Raw genomic sequence first — 26,628 nt, forward strand, 5'->3', positions numbered from 1 at the left:
GCTCTTAGACTCTGCTAAAGAAAGAGTCACTAGAGGATGCTGGGAAGCACTCTGTCCTTCACGGGTAGTGTACTGGGCCCCAGGGCCCCAGCACAGTGCTGAAAAACCTGTCATTAATTTTCTTTTTAAGACACACATCCATTTGTTGCCCATGACACTGTCCCCCAGACCCACACCTCCACCCCCTCACGTTATTATCATGCTTGGCAACTGAAGTTACACTTCAGCTAGCTCTCAGGCAACCCTTTATGTGGCCCCCAGGGTTTCTTTGCATCCTGGCAGACATTTACAAAGCTCTGGCTTGCACTACTTATCACACGCTTTTGATCACTGCATCATGTGGCTGCGGCAGGTACTAGGGTTGCTAGGTTCTGGTGCTTTCGGCTGCCTAGCAACCAATGTTTCTTTATTCCAGTCAGGAGTGGATCAGTGAGTCCAGAGATAAAAGCAATACAGCTTTTCCACTGCTTTGTCACTGGATAGGAGCTGCATAAATGATCTACTGTAATCAGTCAGCTGCTAAGAAAAGACACTGTCCTAAAATTAACATGGTATAAACTAGTGATGAGATTCAGCCTTCTGATAACTACTCAGTTCAGGGAAAAGTTCCCTAGCTCGGTTAAGCTGGAATGTAACTTCCAGAAAAGAGGAAAACATGCCATTTTTTGGCAAGGATGTGTTGGAAAATGGAATCTGTAGTGGGGGAAAGAAATCCCCAGTTGGAAAAAAAGGGTCAGAAAGCAAATCTCAAGTCAAAAGCTCCATCCAATATTGCTGGAAAGCTCTCTGTAAACTCAAACACTGAAGTGCTATAGCACAACTGCATGTAATTGTACACATTGAGCAAGCTGATTAGGTTCGTGGAAATTAGATAATGGTCTTTGAAGCCTGGAAAGCAGAGGAAGAAATGAGGAAAGGTTTATTTTTAGATGCTCAAAATGAAAAACCATGTGCAACCCAAATCAGATCTTTCCCTGCCATCTGAAACCCTGTTGTGCCTCCCTAGGGTCCCCCCGCTGTTACATTGCATACCCTGACGAATCTCCGCAGGATTTAATTTACTTTCTGCCATATTTCTAGGCACACTCACCCTTGTCCCTTTAAAAGTGTTTGCAGAAGGGGCAGGGAGGAGTGACACCTCTCATTAGGAATGTTGATTCTCTATGCAAAGCGGCAAATTGCAAAATCTCAACCTCTCCTGCAGGTAGCTTCGTGAATGGTGGTGCACCATGTGACTGTCTTGTTACCTACTTCTCCTAGTATGTGAAAGATGGTGCTGTGCACGCACCCATAATTTCTCAGGTATCTCTGAGTACAGGTTACAAGCAGAGGGGAAAGGGAATTACTTCTCTCTGCTCCTTGGGCCTGAATTCTCCTCTTGCTCCTTCTGCATACATACCCCTTTCTCAATGGAGCTCATATCCCCTTCTATTATGCTTCTCTTCTGCCCCAGTGCTGCAGGAGAGTGCACAGGGAGGCACTGTAGGGATGCCAACAATCTCCAAAGAACACACAGTGCTGACCTCAAACAGCAGCAAAATCTTCAGGAGCCAAATGTACTGCACCTTTAGAGCTAGAATTGTAAAAAGGAGTCTGGTAATTCAGAAGTGAGGCACTCAGCAGCCACTTTCATATAAGTGTTCAGCTCTTTGCAATCTGTCCTTTCATCACAATAGGATGAGGCAATTCAAGGTGGCACTTGGATCTAAAGCAGGGATGGCAAAACTTGGCCTGGGACCCCAGACAGATACAGACCACATGAGCTGGATCCATGGGGCTGCATTCAGACAGCAGTGTGAGTCCAGGCCAGGAAGCAACACAGTCCAGGGGGGGTGTAGCTGTAAAGACATGCATTCATGCAGCTCAGAGCCATGGGCACACAGCTGCACAGAGCTCTGGCCAGGCAGTGGCAGAGTTGGAGGTGTGCAACAGTGTGGAGCTGTGTTTGGTCAGAACTCCATGCCACTGCATGCTCCTGGCTCCTTGCAGATGCATATCCCCAGTTTTGCACTGCATGAATGCATTTCCATGCAGCCACACATTCCTGAACCCATGCTGCTTGCTGCACAACCCTGGCACTGCAGTCCAGTTAGAGCTTTGTGCTGCCAGGCAGTGACAGAGAATTGGAGGCATAAGACTGCAGAGCTGCGTTTGTGCACCCAAACTCCTGGCTCTATGCTGCCTGGAGGCATGGAGCTCTGGCCGGTCAGCAATGTCAGGGGTATGTGGCAATGCAGAGCTGAGGGGCAGTACACTTCTGGTAGACAACCAGACTACCAGAGGGCCGGATAAAACAGCCTGCAGTCCATATGTTTGATACCCTTGATGTAAGGTAACAGGAGAAGATGCTGCTCTGTGATGTTCTAGTTGATTATCTGTAAAAGGGATACAGGCTTGGAAAGGACCTAAGAGGAGGAGACAAGAGGACAGGTCTAAGAAGTCAAATTTCTCTCCCCACTCCTTGCTGAGACATGCCCAGTGAACTGGACTGACCACTGGAGAGAAGCCTGCCCCATTTGACCTGAGGGAACCTTCACTCTCCAGTAGCAGAATGGAAATAGCTCTGTGCTGCATATGCTACTCCAATTTAAGGGTAGGAGAAGGTGCCACCAGGGCCCTTGCAACTCTGTTCTTCCTCAGTTCCAAATTCCTGCCTCTCCGCAAGCTTTTGGACAGTTTCTCAATCCAGTCTCTAAAATCTCATAAGCTCTCTAGGTAGGCTCTAGCATCTCTGGCATCTGTATTAAGAGAGACAGTGGAGAGAACAGGGAGGAGATGAAAAGCCTCGGTAGGCCTCACAAGAAACTGTTACTGAATCTCACCATCCAATAATATACTTCACCTATGTAAAATAAAACAACACCTTCCAGTTTAGCTGAGTAACAGTTAGCCTTCCACCTTCCCAGACCTTCCATGGAACAAGAGAAATGACTAAAGTGGTTGAGCTGATTTCCTAAACTCAACCCAAGCTCCAGCTGCAGAAATGGGCTCCACCTCACCCAGGCAAGCATACCAATTCTGTGTAACCTTCCAAAATGCCTCTGCCCCCACACCATCCACACACAGTGGACCACATTAATTCTTGAACTTCCCAAGACTCTCAGCATTGGTGGAAATGGGGCAGGATTTATCCTTCAATGACAAGGCAAATCCAGAAAACAGGGGAAAGGCATGCAGATGGCCAAGAGACACTAAAAGGGATAAGAATCACCTGATAGTTCATTAAAAGCGTAGCTGGAGCTTCACTGGGTAAAATGTCTTAAAACTCTTAACAGCCTGGCTCAGGCCCGTAGCTCTGTAACTTTCAAACTCAGTTTCAGGTATCTGCCAATTTTGCTGTGATAAAACTACTTTTTGTTGTCCCCCATCAAACATTTATAACTACATACAAACACAGTCCAAGCTACTGTTGATGTCAGTTCTGTAAGAGGAGAGTGTTGCTGTGTCTTGGCTTTATAGCAAAGATATCATCAGTAGCAGATACTATACAAGGCCTTGCAGAGGTAACTTTCTCTTTATCAGTAGCAAGTGCAAGATGCTTTCTTAAGAAAATGCTTTGTGTAGCAAACTGTCCTGACATCCCACTCGAGGAGCAAAAGGCCTGGAGACCACTATTGCCACATCCTATCCTTCTTCTTACACTTTTGTGACAGTCTATTGTGGGACCTACTGATGGCTTGAGGAAGATCTATGAAATATCAGGAGTGACAATATCTATTCTCTATATAAATAGTTTTACACATGAGAGTGGGGACATGTTATTAAACTTTGGATATTGCTCCTCTTTGTTCTCCTGCCCCTGAAGGCTGTGGACTGAAAACTGAATCATCTAGCTGTGGTCACACGTGAATATCAAGTATTAAAATAGTTATGTGATGAGAGGACTCAACATTTCTCAGCACAGAGTGTATAATGTGATATCATTACAGTAAACAGAACTATAACTTAAATAGATTATTGCATTCAGCAAAGGTCTTTGTTCATTTGCTATTTTATTTTAATTACCTCACTAATGTAATTCAGCTATAAACATGCACCCACTCTGGAAGAACTGCAAATTTAACCATAGTGCACACAGATCAGCAGACATCAAAAATGGTCATAATTATTTCCTGTCTATTACAGCCTGCTTGTCCAGCAGAGACTTTGTTACAGAATCTGATTGACACTCTATTGAAAGATTTATGTTTATTTGTTTGGGTTTTTTCTCCATTATTCTGAACTAATGGTGAATAAACCCTGCTGCTGGTGTCTCGAAATGGTACAGAGAATACACAAACTAAGGCAAAATACTGTGCACTCCTACAGTGTGTCCGATTCTGCAGACCCTTACGCTTCTAAATAATGATGTCAATGTGATTCACTTCTAGACTTAATCCCAAGTAACAATCAAGAGGTTTCTGCTAGTGAGCCACTCTGTAATAGCAGCCATAACAATCACATTCAATATTTTAGCAGGAGGGAGTAAATCAAAACATTCCACTACCCTGATATACAACTTTAGAAAAGGAAGTTACATGGAAAGAGGACATTAGAAAGAAGTTTAAAGGAGCAGTCAAAAACATAACAGGCATGCAAGCAGCTTGGAAGTTGTTTAAAAATACTATATTAGAGGCTTAGGAAAACTGTATTCCACAAATCAAAAGGGTACCAAGAAGACCAAAAAAACCCCTGCATGGTTTAACAGCAGAGTTAAGGAGGCCATTCAATGAAAAATGCATCCTTCAAAAAATGTAAGGCATGCCCAAATAAGGAAAACAGCAAAGCCCACAAACTCTGACAGGTAAAATGTAAAAGTGAAATAAGGCAGGCCAAATAAGGAGCTGAAAAGATAATAATAAAAGCTCTTAAAAACCTACCAGAAGAAGGGAGCCAGCTACATGACCAGGATGTAAAAGGTGCACTCAGGGATGATAAGGCCATAGCAGAGAAGTTAAATAAGTTCTTTGCATTAGTACTTACTGCAGAAAATACTGGGGAAATTCTCATGCCAGATCAGTCCTTTCCAGTAGATAGGTCTGAAGAGTTAGACCATATTAAAGTGACAGCAGAAGATGTTTTAGAACAAATCAATAAACTAAATACTAGTAAGTCACCAGGATCAGGTGGTTTTCACCTGAGAGCTCTGAAGGAGCTCAAAGATGAAATTGCATGACTATGGGCAATAGACCATAACCTATTGCTACAATGGCCTCTGTGCTGGTGGACTAGTGATTTGGCAACATAACACTCATCTTCAAAAAAAGGCTCCAGATGTGATCCTGGGAACTACAGTCCAGTGAGTCTCACTTCCATGCCTGGCAAGTTGGTACAATATATAATAAAGAACAAAATCATCAGTCACATGGACAAATATAATCTGCTGGGGAGGAGTCAGCACGGTTTTTGTAAAGGGAAATTCTGCAACACCAATCTCTTGGAGTTCTTTGAGGGTGTTAATAAACACATGGAAAAGGGAGATCCAGCTGACTTTCAAAAAGGTTTCAACAAGGTCCCTCACCAAAAAAAACCGGCATTGTCACAGAACTGGAAGAAAGCTTCCATTTGTGGATTGAGAGCTGGTTAAAAGATTGGAAGTAAAGGGTACAGCTAAATAATTACTCTTCAGGATGGGGAGATGTCAAAAGTGCGGTCCAGCAGGGATCTGCTCTGGGCTCTATTTTGTTCAACATTTTCATCAATGACCTGGAAGTGGGGGTATACAGTGAAATCTCCAAGTTTGCGGATGACACCAAATTATGCCAGGTAATCAAGTCCCAGGCTGATGGCGAGGAGCTACAGAAAGATCTCACCAAGCTAAGCGAGTGGGGGAAAAAAGTGACAGATGAACTTCAAATGTTGACAAGTGCAAGGTTATGTACCTGGGAAAAAATAACCTCAATGACCCATACACAGGGCTGGGTTATGAACTAGGTGTTCTGATGCATGACCTCCACTTGCAGGGAAGAACAACTCCAGTTCCCGAAACAAGGTCAGAAAACAGACCCTGAATTCTCTAAAAACATCAGCTCAGTGTGCAGTGGCAAACAAAAAGTCCATAAAATGCTGAGCATCATTAAGAATGGACTGGAAAACAAACAGAGATCATTATCATGCCATTATACAAATTGATGGTGCACCCACATCTTGAATACTGTGTGCAGTTCTGGTTCCAACACCTGAAAAAGCATAAAGTAGAACAAGAAAAGGTACAGAGAAGGGCAACCAATATGAGGGGTGTGGAGCAGATGCCATATCAAGAGAGACTAAAAGAATGCTAGGACTCTTCAGTTTGGAAAAGAAGTCTGAGGGGGAATATGTGAGAAGTCTATAAAAATCACAAAAGGTGTGGGTCAAATGAACAGGGAATTGTTGTTCACCAAATCCTGGAATACTAGAACTAGGGCATACCAACTGAAATTAGCAGGAGACAAGAGAAAGTAAAACTAACTAACATGAGAAACTAACAACAGAAACAAAAGTAACAAGATAATTTTTGCACAATCCATAGTTAATTTGCACAATTTATTGCCCAGGAGGTGGTAGAGGTACCACCAGACAGCATTGCCAGGATCAAAAATGGACAAGGCACATTCATGGACAATAGATCTAGTAATACCTATTTAACAGAACAGTTGGAGATGTTTCCTCTGGCATCTCTAAACCAATAATGGTGGATGCCAGGGAGGGTAATGAATAGGGGACAGATCACTCTAGATCCAGCTGGGTCAGCACTCTCCCTCTAGCATCTACTACTGCTACTCTGAAACCAGGTACCAATCTAGACAGACCACTGGCCTGACCCAGTATGACATTTCTTATGTTTTTATGTTTCATTAAGGAATCAACCCCACAGTACATACCTTCATTAACAGCATGAGGTTTAATAATGCAACATGTACAATTTATAAATTTTGCACTATTGGCTGGTCCACGACCTCCACCTGAAGGAAAGAACAGCTCCAGTTCCTGAAAACAATTCCAAATGAAAATGTTTTAGCACTATTCAGTCAACGGTATGTCTCAGATCTTTAGTACAAGCAGTATTTTGAGACATCTTGAATCATAAAAGACAGTCTAATTCATTTATTTGGGGCTGAGAATATTTTCTCTTTAAAATGTACCCTTTTCTCCCTAGCACCACTGCTACAGGCATATTTCCTGCCTTAGCTACATTTTGAACTATGCTGTTGCCCTAGTCAGGTCTCCTGACACCACTTCTTCCTACATTTCTGTATTTAGTTCAAAATTATTCTAACTTTCATATTACCCTACAAATCCATTCCCTTTCTCTGCATCTTTAATCTCATTTCTTCTGACACTACATCTTCTTCCGTAAATGAATGGGTGGAATCCCCACTTAGCTCTTAATACAGCATGCACATACATACAAGATTAGTATGCACACTGGACCTCAATCCCTCCTCTGAGAATTCTTTTATTCTTAATAAGTAACAAAACTTGTTTGAATTTCTTGGCTGACTCCTCTTTCTTTAAATCTTCTCTACCTTTAATCTTTCTGAATTTGGGCTCTGACCTGGCCCAGATACCTGGGTAAATCAAGAGAATAGCTCTGCATCAACATAGTGTCCTCAAAGCCTGACATCCTGCAACACAAGTTCTTCCCAAGTCTTTTCCTAACTGTTGCTTTTGCCTTCTTTTATCACTGCTAGTTTCATGGCTTCTTCCACCTTCATCATCTACGGTAGTCAGAACAACCTGTGAGCAAACATTAGCTAATTTCCCTTGATATAGCCAATTAGACTATTAGCCATCTTCAGTGCAGAAATTCAATGGATTTCTTTTAAAAGGAAATAATAATAACCTGTAGACACTACCAAAATCATCAGATTTTTTACCTTGTATAACAGTCTCAGAGCTTCTTGAGTTGCTTCTCAGTTAAGTAGTAGTACGTTTCAGATACAATCAAGTCAAATTTAGATTTTCCCATGTTAGCTCAATGAGCTAAAGTTGAGAGTTGAGAAATCTCTTTCTCTGCCAGCGTACACTAGAAGGATAACAATACCATATTCTGGAGCCAAAGGCTGTGGCTAAGGATATCTGGCATGGGATTTTAGAGAAATAACCATCGATAAAAATGCTGTTCTAATGTGCCTGTTTAATTATTTTTAAAAAGACCATTCCTTATTATATTTGGGTAATTACTTTGAAAAACCTAGCTGCTTTTTCTCTTTTTTTATTCCTGTGTAATTATTTTGCTAGACTTGCCTATAAATGTGTATCACTGTGTTCGCAAGCTTCTTCGGGTAGATGTGATATGTTTTATTAGACCAACAAAATAGCTGAAAAAAGTTCTTGATTTTTTAGCTCCAGGATAGAATTTCTATGCAAACCAGACAGACCTCAGGACAGCCAATATTCCCGATCTTAGGACACTGGGCTGTGTGAAGTGCAGTGTGGATGAGTGGTTGAATAACTGTCTCTTTACCTCACAGCTTGTGCTGCTGCACTAAGCAGCCTGACACTGGACCAAGGAAAAAGGAGAGGGGAAGAGACTGACTCTGCCCTCACCAACAGGCCACACATATACATATATCTCAGTTCTAGATCCTGCTCCACCTGGTTTAGATCATGCCCCCCACCATCCCTGATGAGTCCTCAGGCAAGTCCCTCAACCTCTCTCAATGGAGCCTGTCCCATTTTGTATAAGTAATTAAACATTTACTGGAGCAGGGACTTGAAGCTGAGTATCCCAGACCTGAGTATACCCCAGTGGTCAGGACAAAGTTGTTCATCTCTCTTCTTGGTCCAGTAGTAAACTGCTTAGGTGGAAGGCAAACGAAGTAAGGAAACAAACAAACCATTCAGCCAACTAAAGTGCCCAGCAAACCTTCATACTGACCAAAATGCAATCTTTAGCCCCACAGTTGTAAACACAAATACCCATAACATGCAAATATCACTTATCATCATTTATACTTCAGTACTGGTAACACAGATCTATCTAGTTCCATAGCTTTTCCTAAGCATCACAGAAAATAGTAGACTGTAAACTGTTGATGTGAAATGACACCCTGTGTCTCGCACCCCAATACAAAGCCACATAAAAAGCTACCTGAAATGAGTCACTCCTACTCAAAACACAGAACTATATCTATAGCAAACCTGGCTGAAGTTCAACGGGAGCTAGTGATTGTTCAGGATGATGCCAGAGAGATATGAGTTGTGGGTGATGGAGGGAAAGTAAGTAGCTGGGATGATGAAGGAGAATGCCTGAGTGGAGCACAGGTGGTACTGAATGATTTAGAACCCAATTTTCTTGCTTTTCAGGATTTAGAGTGATGGGCTATGAAGTCTACAGTATACAAAAAGACTTTATGTGTACTGCATACAGCAAATAATAGAAGGGCTAGATTCCTAGTCTTAGACAAATTTTTCAAGTGTAGTCTCTTCTAATCAGAGCAGAAGTGCACAGACAGGGTAGCATAAAGATAGCTTACTCTGCAGCTGTCTGCGCTGGAGATAAGACTTCTTTCTACAAATATAACTATGCAGAATGCATAAATCAGCACTACATTCAAATGAAAAAATAGCATTGGGATTTCTGTACCAACTGCAGCCCAATCACTGAATCGTGATACAACTCAGTAAATGAACAAAGTTAATATATTTAAAATCTTACTTGAGCTGCTGAAGCAATAGAGTCAGGGCCATGAGCTGCATTTCTTATACCATCTATTCCCAATGTGGCTCGAATACTATCTGGAGCTTCAGTCTGTGCCACACCAGAGTTTGCAGGTCCCAGTAACATCTTCCATTTAGACACAGCATCATCTCCTAAAATCTCCATGGCAACAATGGAACCACTTGTAATGAACTGGAGAAGCTCACTACAAAATACAGAGAGAAGGCAGTAATGAATTCTTCAGAAGGAAAAACACCACCAGCTCTGACCCCAGTGCACAAACCTCATCAATGCTGCAGCAAAAGTACATCAGTTCATAGTAAAAGTTGTAACACAAAGTGGTGGGTAGCACCAGACTTCAGAAGAATGCCCACAGACATGAGCAATGGTGGATGTCACGAGCGTACTCATTACTCAGAGTAGTGTATTTCCCAATCTGTTCCTTCCACATGAAGCTCCCATACAAGATTTGCACACAACCTGTTCATCTTCCTTACCAAGAATATATTCACATCAAAATTCCTATTCCCTACTCCACTATCAGAGGACTTGCATCTAACTCCTGTCCCTCACTAACATAGAAACAAAGGGCCTATTCTATCCTATTGGCTTTACTCTGAATTGAACATAACAACATAGTGAGGCAGCAAATAATACAATATGTATATTGTATGTCTTTTATAGCTATAAAAGACTTGTATGTTATATTCTGTGTTTTTTTATATCTATATAATTATCCTCATATGTTTAGTATAGGCAATTTGCTCGATGCTGCAAAAAGATAAGGCACCTGAGGACTTTGGGATGTAAGAGCCAGAATGAGAAGACATCATACCGTTGGAAACACAAAGGAGAGAAAAGAAAGTGGTTTGTAGGTTTTTAATCAAAGTGATAACATTTTTGACAGTGCAGAAATCTTGAGATTTTGGGGAAGAGACTGATTTTGGGAGACTGTACAGATTGTATGGTTAAAAAACCCAAAATTGGGAGAGTTCAAACTTATTTCATTAAGTGTACCTTTATCGCTGGCCTTTTGAACATATGCAGTATGCCACAAGTTTTAATAACCTGTTCACATATCCTTAAGCTCTGTACAGCATAATGCTGTCACACAATGAATTAGAAAATTGCAAACATTTTTATTCAGTCATTTTAGGGTTACAGATTTATACATATGGGAGGCAATATCATTTCTGACAAGCTCCAAATGCTTTTTACAAAATATGAAATTAAACATCCTTTAATATTTCATTTTACTTCCTCAAGAAGTAATAATAGTTTTTCCTACTATTCAGTAGACTTTCATTAACTATCAAGTTTGCCAATTAAATCTGAGAGGACTGTTTATAAAGACACTATAATAAATCACTAAAGAAATGCTAAAAGCAATCAGGTATGACAGTTAACATTTTTATTAGCATTTGGATTTTTTTTTTTTTCTCTTACTACAATGCAAAGAAAAAATACTGTCCAGTAAATACCAGGCAGTCAGAGCCCTGGATGACAGACAAAATAAACACAGTGAATAGACAGCTCACAGTTTCTCAGATAACTGCCATTAGTTTAGCCAGCCATGAATAAAATTGCAAACAGAATTCTTGTTCATTTATGAACCTATCCAAGCAGATTAACTTGGGAAAGGAAAAAAAGATGACAAGCTGAGTTCCTTGATGCTCTACAAAATGGTCAAATGTTTCCTTGGATCATTTCCTTTTCCATGGAAAGAAGGAAACCATCTCCACCTATTGCTGCCAGAAGAAACCTGCCAATTATACTCCTGAGGCTCAGGAACCCAAAGATCATCCTGAAATTGGGCCTTTAAAATTCCGTCATTACAACCTACAGTCCCTGCATGACAAAAAGTAGAAACCTTTGGGTTGACCTCACCCAGGTAAATTATGTAAGAGTTGTAAACCTAGGTCTAGACTCAGGAATGTATGTCAAGCAACCTTGCCTTCATTGTGACCTCCTTTCATAGCCAAACAAATTCTAAATGTAGATCAACAAACAGCATTTACCTTACTTGAATGCAACGCCTCTGGAAACTCTTGCATGCATACACACACAAATTATTACTTGTTTAGCACAAGCAATATGTTCAATGCTGCATAAGCCACAAAGACAGGAAAAACCTTGCCTCGAACATGTTAAAAGGTAACAAAGACTGAGAAGACATGTGCTTGGAAAAATCCAGGAGTGGAAAGAGTGATTTGTTGTTTGAAGCTTCTTGGTATTATGGAACCCAGTATTTTAGAAGGGTGAATTTGTCTATATGCATATTCATTCAGTCACTTATGGAGAGATCAAGTATATAATGCATTCAATATATAAAGCAGTACAGAGACCCCATAGAGTTTTGCTTTTTGTTTAGGACTAGCCCTACAAGAGGGCATGCTTGCAAGCAAGAAATCACACTTTGGGGCATTTGCTGCCAAATCGGTATCCAAAACTGGTCATTCCACTCCAACTGTCACTGCCTGCAAGTCCCATTCTGTGCCTGAAGATGCTGCCTTCTAAATGTTGAGTCCCCTCCCCAGTTCAGACCATTTTCATTCCTCATAAGGTGGATGCATTCCTTGGAGCTTAATCAGCATTAGAAGGCTGTGGAGCCAGGTATCCATCAGCTGAGAGGTATAGTGCTCTAGGGAAAGCTGAATGAGGTTCCACGCAATACTTTACATGGGGCCCTTGCAAATCAAGACCAGGTCTGGGTTAGCCATTATCTTATAGTGTCACATAATAAAAGCTCACCATGATGGTTTCTCTCCTCCCCTCCCCCCCACAGTTAATGATCATATTAACCTAAAAAAATAAGTACCTACTTGTAAAAAGGCCTGGATTGATGGTCTACATAGAAATCCATTGCTTCTTTTCTAGAAGAGACCAAACAAACATGTAAGACATACATGAACAGTTCTTCACTAATATGCCTCTACAGTAGTTTCTTCCCAACAGTTTGTGGGTTTGCTTATGCCCGGAGGTAAAAGAGTCTGTATGCTTCCACATCTTTTACTATTGTTAGCACAACTGCTAATACTGTTTTTAGCCACATAAATAATCCTTCTAGTGTGAATCCTCCTACGCTCTTGGCTTTGATGATATTGTATAGCAAATCTGCCTTTCAAATTCACTGGCTCTTCCCATGTTCTGGTATTATGGAAAAGGCAAACAAGAGCATCAGAGTCACCTTCCTTATAATTGTAATAGACTGCCAATGTGGGCTCACCAGATTGGTGTGAGATACTTACCCTGGGCTAGAAACAGTGCTGGTGAATTCTGAGCCATCCCAAGGGTGGAGCAGGAGAGCCCAGCCCTCTGGAAAAGGAGAAGCCAATTGAAAGAAGGGGTTTTCAGTCTCCTCATTCACATGGAAGGGGGGTGGCTGGAGTTGGGGGCCAGCCACGCTGAGCCCTGATTGGCCGGTTTGCAACCCAGGGAGGGACTGCCAGAAGGGATAAAAGCAGCAGCTGAACTGGCATGTGCGGGCTGCTGACAGTGACTCCAGGGAATGATGCAGGAAGACTAAGAAGAGCTGGGGAGAGCTGACCCAGCAGAGGAGCAGAGAGACCCCTCTGAAGAGCCTCGTAGGCCCCAAGAGGAGAAGGCAGAAGCAGTCAGCCATGCCTCCAGCCCTGCAGCAAAGAGAGAGCAGCAGCCAGGGCTTGGGGCAGAGAGCTGGTGCCCCAAGGCCCCATCGCAGTGGGCTGGACGTGCTGGGCATCTCGGAGGCTAGGGGTAGCAGTCGGCTCCCCACTCCACTGCAGAGAAGAAGCAGCGGCCAGGAGCGAGAAGGCATCCTTATCTGGAGCAGAGAGCTGGGCCGGTGAGTTGAGTAAACCCCTTACCTTTCCTGGGGAAGCAGGACAGCAACAGGCAAGGCACTGGGATCCTGAGGAGCAGCAGAGCACCAGGACAAAGGTCCCTGGGAGCTCAGGCCACAGGCTGGCACTCAGAGCGGGACTGGCGAGCTGCGAGGTGTGTGGGGTGCCCAGCCAATCAACTGGAGCAAGGGTTTAGAGCAATGACTCCTGGGAGCTGCCTGTGCTGCTGACCCTCTGCCACTGACTGCTTCAGAGGGGACTCAGTCCTGTCCGTTATTCTGCAGCTGATTGTCATCAGATGGAGTCCCTGAGCTTTGTGCTTGGGTCATGCCGATTGCTGCAGGAGCCTACTCTGTTGCTTGCTGCTTGCCTTGTCAGCTGTCATGGAGGGTCACCCTTCAGCCTCTTTGGGGGGGTTGGGGTTTGATACAATTTGATTGCTGCAGACCAAAGAGCCTACACTGTTGCAGTCTGTCGCTTACTGGGAAGCCTGTTGGAGCTGCTGGAAGTGAACACCTTGCTTCCTTGTGGTAGCATCTCGGCAGTGGCTGAAAGCTGCCAGTTACCCTACCTGTGGTTCTTGAATCAAGGGTTGACTAATGCATTCTGGTTTGTTTTGTGATTCTGGTTATGCCATTTAAGTTCACTTGTAAATAACTTTTCCTATTATTCTTGCTTTGTAAATAAAGTGTAAATAGGTAAATTAGTTAAGTGTTAGACCTTCTTGGGACCACAGGCTGCTCTGTGGAGAGCAGGGGCCGGCTGGAAAGTAAAGTGGTGCTGGCCGGAAGCCTTGCCCCACTCTCACCACACCATCCCTGATACTGGGCAGGGGTGGCAACTATTGGGCTGCCACCTAGGTTACATAATGTTTGTTATTTTAGAGACTCGGGTTGGAAATACATTCATGATGATACGCTACATATCTGCCCATAACTTTCTTACTGTAACTGGACTACTTCCCCAAACCCCTTTTTTGTCAGACTGGGTTATTAAGCCATAGAACTTTTTGCACCTTAGCTTCTGTTTGCAGATGCATCTGAATGCATTAAGGCTCTCCCAATTCTAGAAAAGAGGTGAAAATGAGGAAAAGGATGATTCACAGCAGTTTAGGGCTAGAAGGGACCTTGTGAAATCATTGGGTACATCCCCCCTGCTCTGGGCAGGAAAGATTGCTAGGGTCAAATAACCCCAGCAAGGTGTGCATCCAGTCTCCTTTTGAAGATCTCCAGGGTAAGTGCCTGCATCACCCGCACTGGGAGTCTATTCCAGAGTCTGGTCACACAAACTGTGAAGAAGTTTTTCCTAATATCCAGTCTGAAACCTTCTATGAGTTTAACTTGCTCCTGGTTTGCCCCTGAGGTGTTTTGCTGAACAGTTGTTTGCCTAGCCCCTGATGCTCACCCCTGATATATCTGTAAGCTGCCACCAACCCCCACACCAAATCTTCTCTTTTCTAGGCTCAACAGTCCTGTATCTGTCCGCCTTTCCTCATATGACTTGCTCTTCAGGCTTCTAATCATACAAGTGACCCTTCACTGGACTCTCTCCACATCCTTGTTGAAGTGTGGCACCCAGAACAGGATGCAATAACTCCAGCTGCAGCCTCACCAATGCCGAGTAGAGCAAGAGAATCACTTCCTTGGTTTTGCTTGAGATGCATCAGTTGATGCATGCCTGGGTATTACTTGCTCTGCTAATGGCAGCATCACACTGGTGTCTCATATTCATTTTATGGTCAGTTATGATCCCCAGGTCCTTTTCGGACATGGTGCTAGTTAAAGTAGCACCACCAAGGTTGTAAATTTGTTGTGGACTCTTCCTCCCCAGATGAAGCACTTTACACTTCTCAGTGTTGATGGAAGAGGTGTTTTCCCCCACTACCTTTCCACTTGGAAACTTGCTATGGCCCTACATTTTCCCTATGGGAACACACTAATTGCCACATATGGGGTTTTTACACCTGTCTGCACTACTGTACTGAAGCAATCCCCAAGCTTACAAAGTAAATAAGCTAGTCTAACAGCATGTCAACGCTGAAGTGACTAGCTAGCTCAGGTACTACTAGAGATATAACTAGCATTATGGAGATCAGTATATGCTAGCCAGTTAAGTATCTACTCAGCTTCTTAGGCAATCTGCAGCCCATGCTGTGAACTGTTCCACTATGTCAATACTGTCAGTGGTACCGGAGGAAGTTAGTTGTTTCTACAAGCTGCACTGAATGTACTGTGGACTTCAGTTCTACCAGCCAGTGATTTTCTTACAACAGCATCAGCTAGAGCTAGCAACCTCCTTCCCTCCTTGCTTTGAGGTGTATGCTCTGTAACTGCTGCACGATGCAAGTTGATTCCACTAGGACTTCTTCACATAGAGTAGCTACCAAATTCATAAGGGATGTTAAAGTGCTCTGCTACATCCCAAATCCAATTTAACAGGTTTAGGTTTTAAATTGTAATGGGTGTTGGTTTGTTCTGAACCCTGGAGAGCAGCCCATTATGAAGCTGTGATACAGAGAAATCCAAACTCCTGGAAAGGGGAGCAACTGCTGTGGTGAAGCAGCGTAGCTCCAAGCTCATGGCCTAGGTGCAGAGTTCACCATTAAGTTAAAGAGTTGCAGTGAAGATTACTCGGTGAGGAAAGGTCAGCAAGCCAAATGCCAGTTACAAAAGCCTCAAGTACCAATGGGGGAAAACAAGGTTGAAGTTTCTAAACACTGTTCTCTAAAATGTGTGGGTATCACCACAATTCACTCACTTCTAGCAGCTCTTGATCTAATGCACTATCCTGGCCTTCACAAATGATCGTTTCTAACATCAGCCGGCAAATTCCCTTCAGTGTACAACATGCCTGTCTGTAAATTACCCTCTACAAAGACAGGGAAGGAGGAGAAAGATCACATCAGACACTTGCACTTACACATGAGTCCAGTGGCTCTCAACCTTCTTTAAGACTTGAGGCACCCCTCAGAAAAATGCCAGCTCTTTTGTGTTTCGACTACAGAAAAATAATAGGACAATACTTCTGTTGCAAAGAATTCAGAAAGACCACAACAGATCAGGAGGTTTTTAACACTACGGAAATCTCTAGGTTTACATGTGAATCATGTTTACACATGTAACACTGCTAACATTGCACAGCACCTTTGAAAGGCTCTCCCACCACCCTCGTTGAGAATCACTGGCACAGTCCCCGAGTCTAATATTCCAGTCCTTACTCAAAGTAGAGGAATAATTTCTGTATAGCGACCCATATATTTGAAAAAGTTCATTTCTATCACTCTTCGTGTATCTGTAAACAGATCATAATTTTCTCCCGTGTTAGTCAGAATTATTTGCTGAGGAATTTTTAACCTGTAGGTTGTAGTTCACAAAGTAATAGACATTCAAAATTTGAGTTTTTTTGATCAGAAATGCAGGCTACAAGGTACATTTCTGCTTACTAAGGGAGGGAACTGAAGGTTTTTCCTAAAATGAAATAAAACCCACTTCCCACAAATATTCTAAAATACGTGTTCAGAATCCACTGTTTCAGCAAAACTTCCTTCCAGTAAGTGCACTGACTAAAATATTCATGGAAAGCAAACTGCAAAAGGGTATGAAGACAGTCTTAAGCAATATCATTTATAAACCTGAACAAATATTTGTGAACAGTTAAACCACACATATCCCTGGCTCCAATGCTTAGTCAAGGAAAATTGTTATTGCAGTAATTACAAAACTGGACTGGCTGTCCAAAATCTAACCCCCTTCTGCATTTAGTCTCAGCAGAGCTGGACTCATAGAGCACTGAAAGCAGGATTTATCTTGAATAGTGGGTTGGACTGAGGCATGATTAACTGAGGAGACAGAAGAACTGGCCTTTCACAGCACATGTCTGACCTTTCTTTCATACCTAAGCAATGTTTTTTTACAGGTGGTGTGAATCAAGTTAACAGAGTTTTCCAGGCAAATGTCAGCAATAATCCCCTTTAAAGAAAGCAGCAGATGCCAATGCTACTCTGGACAAATAAGCGTACAGGGAACCATGGCACTCGGCTTGTGACAATAATTCAGTGCTACCATTAGAATTATGATGCATTATCATGGATTAACATAGGCGGCCCCATAAAAACTCCATATTATCAAGTCACCATTTATATATTGAGCCATTAAATATTATAGTCTAATGAGGTGCTAGGTAATGATTAATCATTATTAGGGCTGTCAATTAATGACAGTTAACACGTGCGATTAATGTGTTCATTCATTTTTGCATTTTTTTTTTAACGTGTTAAGCGCTCCAGGTGCTAGGGGGAAAAGCAGCCCCTCTCCTGTTGCTGCTGCCGGCTGCACATACATATGGCCAGCAAGCAGCCAAGCAGGGTCCTGGGAGCAGATTCAGCAGCTGGATGGGGAGCAGAGGTTGGAGGTCTTGGGGACTGTCTAGGGTGTGTGTGGGGGGGGGTGCCTTCCAGCGCTGGGAGAACCTATCCAAGCACTGGGGCTGTGGCAGGACAGGGTGAGGTGCCTGCCCCTCCAACAGGGGAATGGTGGGGGGAGGCCCTTTGAGGGCAGCAAGGGCCAGGCAGCCCCAAGCAATGCTGCTGGGGGGGTGCAGGGGGCTGCAGGTCAGGAGTGGGGGACACCAGCAGTGCGGGGGGGGGGGGGGGGGGGGGAAGAATTCTATTATTGTTTTAATTGCAATTCTAACCGTGCAGTTAACACAACTAGTTTTTTTAATCTCTCAATTAATTTTGATTAATTTTTAAAAATTCTTTGACAGCCCTACACAGGCAGGGAGTCACTTATAAAGTAAAAGGAGTTTAAATCTCATCTCAACCTTTAGGATTTCTTTTCCTCAAAGTAAGCCATATCCAAAACAAAGATGTACCTCAAACCTTCAATCATAGAACAAATCCGCCCACAGAAATAAGGAGGAGCCTACTACTTCAGGACAAAGCGAGTGAAAAGACGGAATACCAAACCACAGAATAGTTTGCATTTATTAAGAGCAGACTGAATGGCTAGAAAAGATCCCACAAAGATACCCGAAAGCCTGGATGTAGATTCCGGTGGAGGCAAGGGGTTCTGTATTAGATACATGACTATTTGTAAACTACAATGGTAGGGTCAGGTGCAGTAGCAGACAGCATCATGTGATCACAGAGAGAGGCAGCCATGTGCTATCCTACCACTGCCTAGGAGGACCAAAAAACTTTAAGGTAGGGGAATACCTCTTTGTGGCATATGGGAAACACAAGACTTAGAGTAGGACTCTTGGAAAGATGGAATATTTAAAGATAAGGTGATTTTTCTGCTCAGGGGTGATGTGTAGATAGGTGTGGCATAACCACAGTAGAGTAGCCATGCAAGGATCCTGGCAAACCCCTTTGTGGTAGATCCACCAAATCCATTCTTTCCCCAGCTAGCCTTCTCTGGCCACCAGTGGTCAGGCATCCGAGAGACATTCAGACCAAGGGAGCAGAAGCCACATACAGGTCAGCCCTGCCCTTGCCCTCAGCAGAGCCACACAGATTGCGCTGTCTCTAAGGACTTCCACAGCAGCTGCAGAAGGTGGCAAGGTTGGTTCTAGGCGCACAGACTAAAATTGTGGATTTATCGTAAGGCAACAAATTAATCAACTTGAGACAACTGTACCATAATTAGTAATCAAGCTTGCATTAGGCAACTGGGTAATTAAAAGCGGAGGCAAAGAAATGTCTTACTAGCAAGCATCATCTGAGTGCTGAATTTATAAGAATGACCTCTATTTTTATTCAAGCACACATTATATATTTACACACTCGCAGTAAGCCCAATGACATTTGCACAGGACTTTTTCATTACCTAGACACTGTAAGGTCTCTACATTGTCATTATGAAACAGATTACTGCTTTCTTTATTACTCGGTAGTATCAATTTAATATGCTGAACAACATGGAATAACTAGGAAAACACAGTGAAATTAAAAAAAGTAATATTCCAGTCCTACAGTAAAAGTTCATAGAGCCTTACCGTGAAAGCACCATCATTTTGGCCTTGGTTATTGTAAACCCGGCATTAATAATGATATCAATTAGCTCTCCAATCCTGGGTGCTGCATCAGGCTTAATCAAAGCCAGTGTTCTGAAAAAGAGAACATTGCATTTGCCACAAAACAACCAGTCCAAGGTAAGGATTACACTTAAAGAAAACACTATCACACAAAAAGATATCCAATCAGTTATCCAAATAGCTCTGCCTCAGTTTTCCATGACCTCCCATCTTGTATGTGTGGTAAAAACATTTTCATTCCTTCCTTCATGCCATTTGCCTAAGGGATGGTCAGCAACCTCTATGGGCTCTCTGTCTCTAGGTCCCAGTGTGTAATCTAAAATGTCTGCAAGTCTCAGAAGTAAGTCCTTTTTACATTTGAAACTCCACAGATCTTTGGGAGTACTGTCCTGGATGTAGTTGTTGTTTACTACGAGATGTAACACCACAATTTTCCTGTGCATGCATAGCACTTGAGATAGACAGAAGTGGCCGTTTATATGCAAACTTACTTCAATTTTTAAAAAGTGTAACAAGCCAGAGGCTTTTTTCATCATATTCCCTGCCTCCACCCTGCCACAGTACAACCATTTTGTTTAGTTTATTTCTTCCTCTTCCTTCTTAGTCACCCTGCTCCTAATTAAGGACCCAATCAAAATGCCCGTAGCCTATCTACATTGAAATCTTCCTCCAAAATTGTTTTTTCTGAAATGCTCATAAAGAGATTATTCTTATAACAACATCTCAGGGCTCTGACTGAGGTTGAGGTATCACTGTGCAAACATGTAAGATACAGCCAATGTCCCAAAAAAGCTTACCAGATAAGAAGCCAGGACAAAGGGTAAGAAGAAACAAGTCAGCATCCCCATTTTACTGACTTTGAACTTGATAGCAAGGGAGTTAAAAGAAAAACGAAAAACGCAGCACCCTCATCTCTCGCTTTCTAAATACATACTCCCTGAAATTATCTTTCAGGCTACTAAATTCTTCAGGTCAAAGGCTGCTTTTTTTACCATTGTTTTGTACAGTGCTAAGCACACCTCTCAGCACTAAGCACATTATTAATCATAAATAATAAGCACAAAAGCTTATAAAGGCTATGAAAAACATTTTGCATATGCGTTTCTTTGGGTGGTAAGTCAGCAAACATGCTCAGCCTGCAAGCCAACAGACGATTTACCTAACTGTCTGTCCCACAACTATGCAGGATACTATGATATTCCAGAGGAGTTTATCCTTTAATCTGTTTCCAGTAACAAAGGATATGAAAGGCCAAATGTTTCCCTTATTGTGGTGCCTCTAATAAGAAAAAACAAAGGCTGCACTTTTGTTTTTTATTTTCTAGCCTGCTGGGGAAGAGAACCTTTATGACCACCAGCTTGTTCTAACTGGTACAGCACACTGAATTTAGGGGAAATGGACAAAATGCCATTCCACTTGTTCTTATCCTGAGAATCAACACTTCCCACAGCTTATCACTCAGTGACTTTATAGTAAGTGGGAAGGGAGAGAGTGGGAAAAGGAAACAAGAAGGAGGAGGTGGAAACATATCTGACATTTTGGGTGGAGTGGAGAGGGAACCAGAGCTGAGCTTCAGAGTTCAGAAATAAATCTGAACTCCCCCAAGCCTAAGGGTTACTCAGATCTGTGGATCAAACAAGACCCAGGTCTAAGAGAAATTGTAAATTAAATAAATAAGACTGACCCAGGCAATGTAGTTTGAAGGAGAATTTCACTTAAACTCAAAGTCAGCATTTTCTCCAGGAAGGTTTTTTTGTTCTGCAGGTTCTTGGAGAGAGGTTGTTCAATCCGGAAATAATGTAATTTACTTTGCTAATTTCAAGTTTAGAGAAGAGTTCCTTAAGTGTTAGCGGTATGCAGTGAAATACTGTATATGGAAGCAATTAATTTAAAGGCCAGCAGTACAAACTAAAATGAGCATCTGCTGGTAGGGTTTTTTTCCAGCACTGACTTATAGAATTCAACATTTTCAGAGAGCGTTTCATGGAGGTGTGCAGAAAAAAAAGTGTTATAAATCAGAATGCTGAGGTTCATTTCTGAGATTAGATTTTGATTCATAAGACCTACTTCAAGATTTAGTCATACGTTTTAGGGTTTTTACATGTCTGTCTCCCCCAAGTGTATTTCTGAATGGTTATGGCTAGGAACAGAGGAAAAGGAATTCAAATTAGGCTTAACTGCTTTATACTGTACAGTCAGTCTGAATGTAAGTTTTTGTGGACACTAGGAAAAGGGGAACAGTGGCTAAGCAGAGGATAGATACAGGTGCAATACATGAAAAACAATACAAAGTGTAGTCAGGAGCATGAAATGCATTTATTTTAAATTTAAGAACTTTTACAAGTACAGTACCTTAAGTTTTGTATGGGAAGAAATACTGGCTATGGTATAGGCCTAGAAACACCAATGACTTCCCAAATGAATAAAATCTCCCAGTGTGTCTGGTTTACTGTGAGCTTGCTAATAATTTTTCAAACACCAGTTATGGTAACTGAATATATTAAAAGACATATTCTGTTTAAGGACACACTTGTAAGAAAAAACTTTTACTTAGCAGTGTAAGTCACCTAAGATCACAAGTGAATCATTTGAAGTGGTGGCGGACAAGGGGGAATAGGAGGAAGGCAAATCTCTTTTTTTCCCCGTGAATTGTGGTCACCATGTGAATTTCACAGAATTTTGCCTTTACTTATGTGACCTCTGCAATTTTTATAGATTGCACAGACCATATGCATAGTTTCCCAGATGATGGGAAAGGCAGAGGTGTGGGGGAGCATTTTGAGAGTCAAATGGTATAGAACAACAGAAATAAATTGGGACAGAGGAAAGAGCAAGAGAGAGCAAGAGAGGTGTATGAACTGAAGCTGTTTTAAAGTAATCTTTTGGAACTAGCTAGATTTCAACTTACCAGTGTGTCTAGAAAGACTGATATTACTGCAATTACAATCAGATAAGGGATTCTGTAAAAACTGGCCTCTTTTCACACATCAGTTGTATTCCCAGCATATACCTGGAGTCACATTTGCTCACTGTATTTACAAAAGCAAAACCCCCAGTTTCAGAAGGCTGGAGGTGCACATGTCACCCTCCCTTGCAAAAACAGCCTGAGTTTTGCACGTGCATCTCCACTGACCCAAGCACAGTCTCACATTTGAAAAATCCTGCCTGAACATCTCATCCTTAACTAGGCAACCTGCTATGAACTTAAGGGTGTTATGAACCACCCAGATATTAATGAACTAGGTTCACTGAATCATAGAAAATTAAGGTTGGAAGGGACAGGAGGTCATCTAGTCCAACTCCCTGCTCAAAGTAGGACCAGCAACAACTAGGTCATCCTAGCCAGAGTTTAGTCTAGCCAGCTTTTAAAAGCCTCCAAGGACAGAGCTTCTACCACCTCTCTGGGCAGCCGGTTCCAGTGCTTTACTATCCTCCTAGCAAGAAAATTTTCCTAATATCCAACCAAAACCTCCCTTGCTGCAACTTGAGACCCTTGCTCCTTGTTCTGTCAGCTGCTACTACTGAGCCATCCTCTTTTGAACCAACTTTCAGGTAGTTAAAGGCTGCCATCAAATCCCCACTTCAGTCTTCTCTTCTACAAACTAAATAAGCTCAGTTCCCTTAGCTTCTCATAAGTCATGACTCCTAGCCCCCAATCATTTTCACTGACCTCCACTGGACTCTCTCCAATTTGTCCACATCCTTTTGGTCATGGGGGGCCCAAAACTGAACACGGTACTCCAGATGTGGTCTCACCAGTGCTGAATAGAGAGGAATAATCACTTCCCTTGATCTGCTGGCAACACTCCTACCAATGCAGCCCAGTATGCCATTAGCCTTCTTGGCATCAGCCTTCTTGGCATCAAAGACACACTGCTAGGTCATATTCAGCTTACTGTCCACTGTAACCCCAAATCCTTTTCTGCAGAGCTGCTGCCCAGCCAGGCAGCCCCCAGCCGGTACCAGTACATGGGATCAGTTTAATCCAAAGCGCAGGACTTTGCACTAGTCCTTATTTAACCTTATGAGATTTCTTTTGGTCCAATCCTCCAACTTGTCTAGGCCTCTCTGAATCCTAACCCTACTCTCCAACGTATCTACTATTTCCCCAGCTTGGTGTCATCAGCAGACTTGCTGAGGGTACACTTTATGCCATCTTCCATCTCATTGATGAAGATATTGAAAAAAACCAGCCTCAGGACTGACCCCTGGAGCACTTCATTTGACACTGGCTGCCAACTAGACCTCAAGCCACTGACTACTAGGCTCTGAGCCCAATGATCCATGCAGTCTTCTATCCACCTTATATTCCATTCATCCAACCTGTACTTTCTTAGCATGCCTGCGAGACAGTACTGTACCAGGACGTTAGTATTGCCACTTCATTATCTGGCAAAGTTATAACAATGCACCCACACACTAGCTCTTGTACCAATGCCGGTACATCAGGAAATATTTACACCCTTAATCAAAACAATTACATCAGTGCAAGGGTTGTAGACAGGCCAGGCCTGAGAGACTTGTGCAGACTCACAAAGAGATGACTGGGAATGGGAGTACACCTCAGGAGTTCTGAACTGCAAATTCTCTCACACTGTTTTCCCTCCTGTTCCACCTCCAAACAGTAGCCAACATGCCCAGAGGCCCCATTTAAGAAGATTATTCCTGAAGTATTGGTGGCAATGCTTTTAAATGATGAGGTAGCATCTTAACTTCATCAGGCCTTTCAATTTCATCAATGTATTTTGCTATTGTCTGGATTAAAATGTTAAATTTAAAGTCTTACCTAGGTCTGGTTAGAGATCTCTGAAAGCAAACCAACTCCAAGCCAGTTTGGTGACAAGGAGCAAATGAAATGAGGCTCTCTGGAATTTGGAACAGCAATCAAAGAACAATGCTCAATGTTCTTTCTGAAGGTTTTGAGCTAAACTCTGGTCTGGGTTACCTAGTTATATTATGTAGTGTAACACAACTTAAGTCAATTCAGATTTATCCCAGTGTAAGCTACAGAAAAAGTCTGGCCTAAGTTATTAAGATCTCTCACTTGTGTTGTTTTTCTCTGGGATGGGCTTTTGGCAAATGTGGCAGCCAGAGAAGGTCTCTTTGGTTACACCGCCACAGCCGAAATGAATTTGAGCTAATATAAGGGACCAGATCTTCACTCCCAGGTGGTCTCTCCACACCCCATTTCCTTCCCACTTCCTGTCTTATGGGAAGAGCAATAGAAAATGGGTACAAGCCTCCCCCTCCCCTTTCTGCTGTACAGTACATATCAAACGATGAGTAGATGCTGTCAGATCACAAGGCCTGGGCTTCCCTCCCAGAAGTCCAGATGTTCTCAAAATTTATGCACAATACTTGCCAACATAATTCTGCCCCAGGCTGCAACCATGCCATCTCACTGTAATCATAGTATCATAGTATTTAGGGTCAGAAGGGACCTAAACAGATCATCAGGTCCAACCCCCTGCCCCAGGCAGGAATGGGTGCCAGGATCATATCACCCCAGCCAACTGGATCTTGTAATCAACTGGATCTCATAAAAGCACTGTGTAACTGCATGTCAGTGGGTTTACACAGCTGTAGCAAGGCTGGACTGTTCCCCAAGCAAGTTTATCCCATGACTCTTTAATCCAAAATGCATTTAATCCCTGGAGCAAGGACTAGAACCCAGATCTCTCACATCCCAGGGGAGCGTCCTTATTACTAGGCTACAGAGTCACACTCCCTCCTGCCTGCTGTCTCACTGGCCTCATTAATCTTGCTGCACAACAATAGTTTCAACAAACTGGGTGGAAAATAGTATCAGCCCAACCCAGCCTCTAATTTGGCAGTTTACCATGCTCCTGGGAGGAGTGTGGAGAAATGTGGGTTCCCAACCCTCAGGCTAAACAGGGCCTAGAACCCAGTTTTCCCACTTCAAAAGTGCTTGTCACTGCTCTATTACATGAAAGGTACATAGATAGGAGCCTCTTTTTCATCTCTCTGTGTTTACAGTCATGGCTACTGTGCTTTGTGCTGAACTCAGTGATATTAGTGTCAGCCATAGTCTCAGACCAGGTGCCTCAGATGAGACAAACACAGGACTGCCTAAGTTTATCAGGCATCAGATAGGTGATGACACACTCAACACAGCCAAAATGGCAGCTGTCCTGGAAATGCTCAGTAGCAGCACCTTAACCACTTAAGTAACTTAAATGGAAAACATAAGTGCCTAGAGACTCTCAGGTGCCTACACAGCGGATCGGGGGTTTTGTGGCTTGCACTCTGGAACCTGGGTGCCCATGCTCCCCTAAAGTTATATTTTAGGCACCAAGGTTCTTCTGTGGATGTGGCTGGATCCAAGTCTCTTTCCCCAGAACTGCAGGAAAAAACAGTTAATGCCTAAGGTAAAGAGTTTGGGGGCTTTTAACAGTTAAGAGGAAAGATCAGAGATTTGACTACAGGGATGGGTTGCTTTCTCTTCCCTTTCAGCTATCAAAGCTTAAGAGCCCCTCACCTCAGAGGCAGAATAACACTAAACCCATTTCTTGCCCTCCCCTCCCTTATAGCATCAATTACAGAAATTCTGATTCCTCCAGCCAAATGCAACCACTTGAACAAACTTGCTCACGTGATGTTCTCAGGTAGCAAATAAAGCAAAATTTCAAAAACTGCATTTTCCTACCTTTCCTTGCGGCTGCCCAGCTTGCGGGCTGTATACTGGTCCCCATAGTCAACTAGGGAAAGGTGTCGGGAAAACACAGTAACTTTGTTGCCTATGAACAAATCCTCAAGGTGTAAGCCATCGTATTTAGTGCGCTTCAGAAAGGTGCGATGGTTCTTCACGTCATACTGCAGAGAAAGACATAGTCACCAAACAGCAGGAGCAGGTAAGTCAGCTGTGAGCAGATTTAAAATAAATTCTCTTCTATTTTGGGAAGTCTCAAAAATATTATGGACTCCGCGGAGGCTCAAAAGATGAAGCCAATATTATGAATTTGTTCCACTTTAACTCTCTCTTCCTTGGGCTGACAAGTATCTAAGACATTTTGTGTTTCATTACTTGCTTGTGTTATTTTAAGTTGCAATAACTGCTCCTGATGCCTCCTGAGTATCTCAGTCCAATCTGAATTATAGGGATTTTCAGTGACATTTTCCTCAGGA

General features: G+C 42.7%; 1 protein-coding gene across 3 annotated transcripts in view; it reads right to left on the reverse strand.

Annotated features, from left to right (window-relative positions):
* Positions 1 to 26,628, reverse strand: part of NME7 (NME/NM23 family member 7) — a 151,159-nt gene that overhangs the window by 71,530 nt on the left and 53,001 nt on the right. For all 3 annotated transcript variants that reach the window (XM_090056239.1, XM_090056230.1, XM_090056248.1), the window contains exons 3-7: positions 26,150 to 26,316; positions 19,444 to 19,554; positions 12,448 to 12,498; positions 9,623 to 9,830; positions 6,843 to 6,948 (exon numbers count right to left, since the gene is read on the reverse strand). In XM_090056239.1, coding sequence (XP_089912365.1) covers positions 6,843 to 6,948; positions 9,623 to 9,830; positions 12,448 to 12,498; positions 19,444 to 19,554; positions 26,150 to 26,316 — 643 coding nt within the window. The remainder of the gene's footprint in view (positions 1 to 6,842; positions 6,949 to 9,622; positions 9,831 to 12,447; positions 12,499 to 19,443; positions 19,555 to 26,149; positions 26,317 to 26,628) is intronic.

The sequence above is a fragment of the Crocodylus siamensis genome, chromosome 1 (genome assembly GCF_052110815.1).
Source record: "Crocodylus siamensis isolate JL-2025a chromosome 1, ASM5211081v1, whole genome shotgun sequence".
Classification (NCBI taxonomy): domain Eukaryota; kingdom Metazoa; phylum Chordata; order Crocodylia; family Crocodylidae; genus Crocodylus; species Crocodylus siamensis.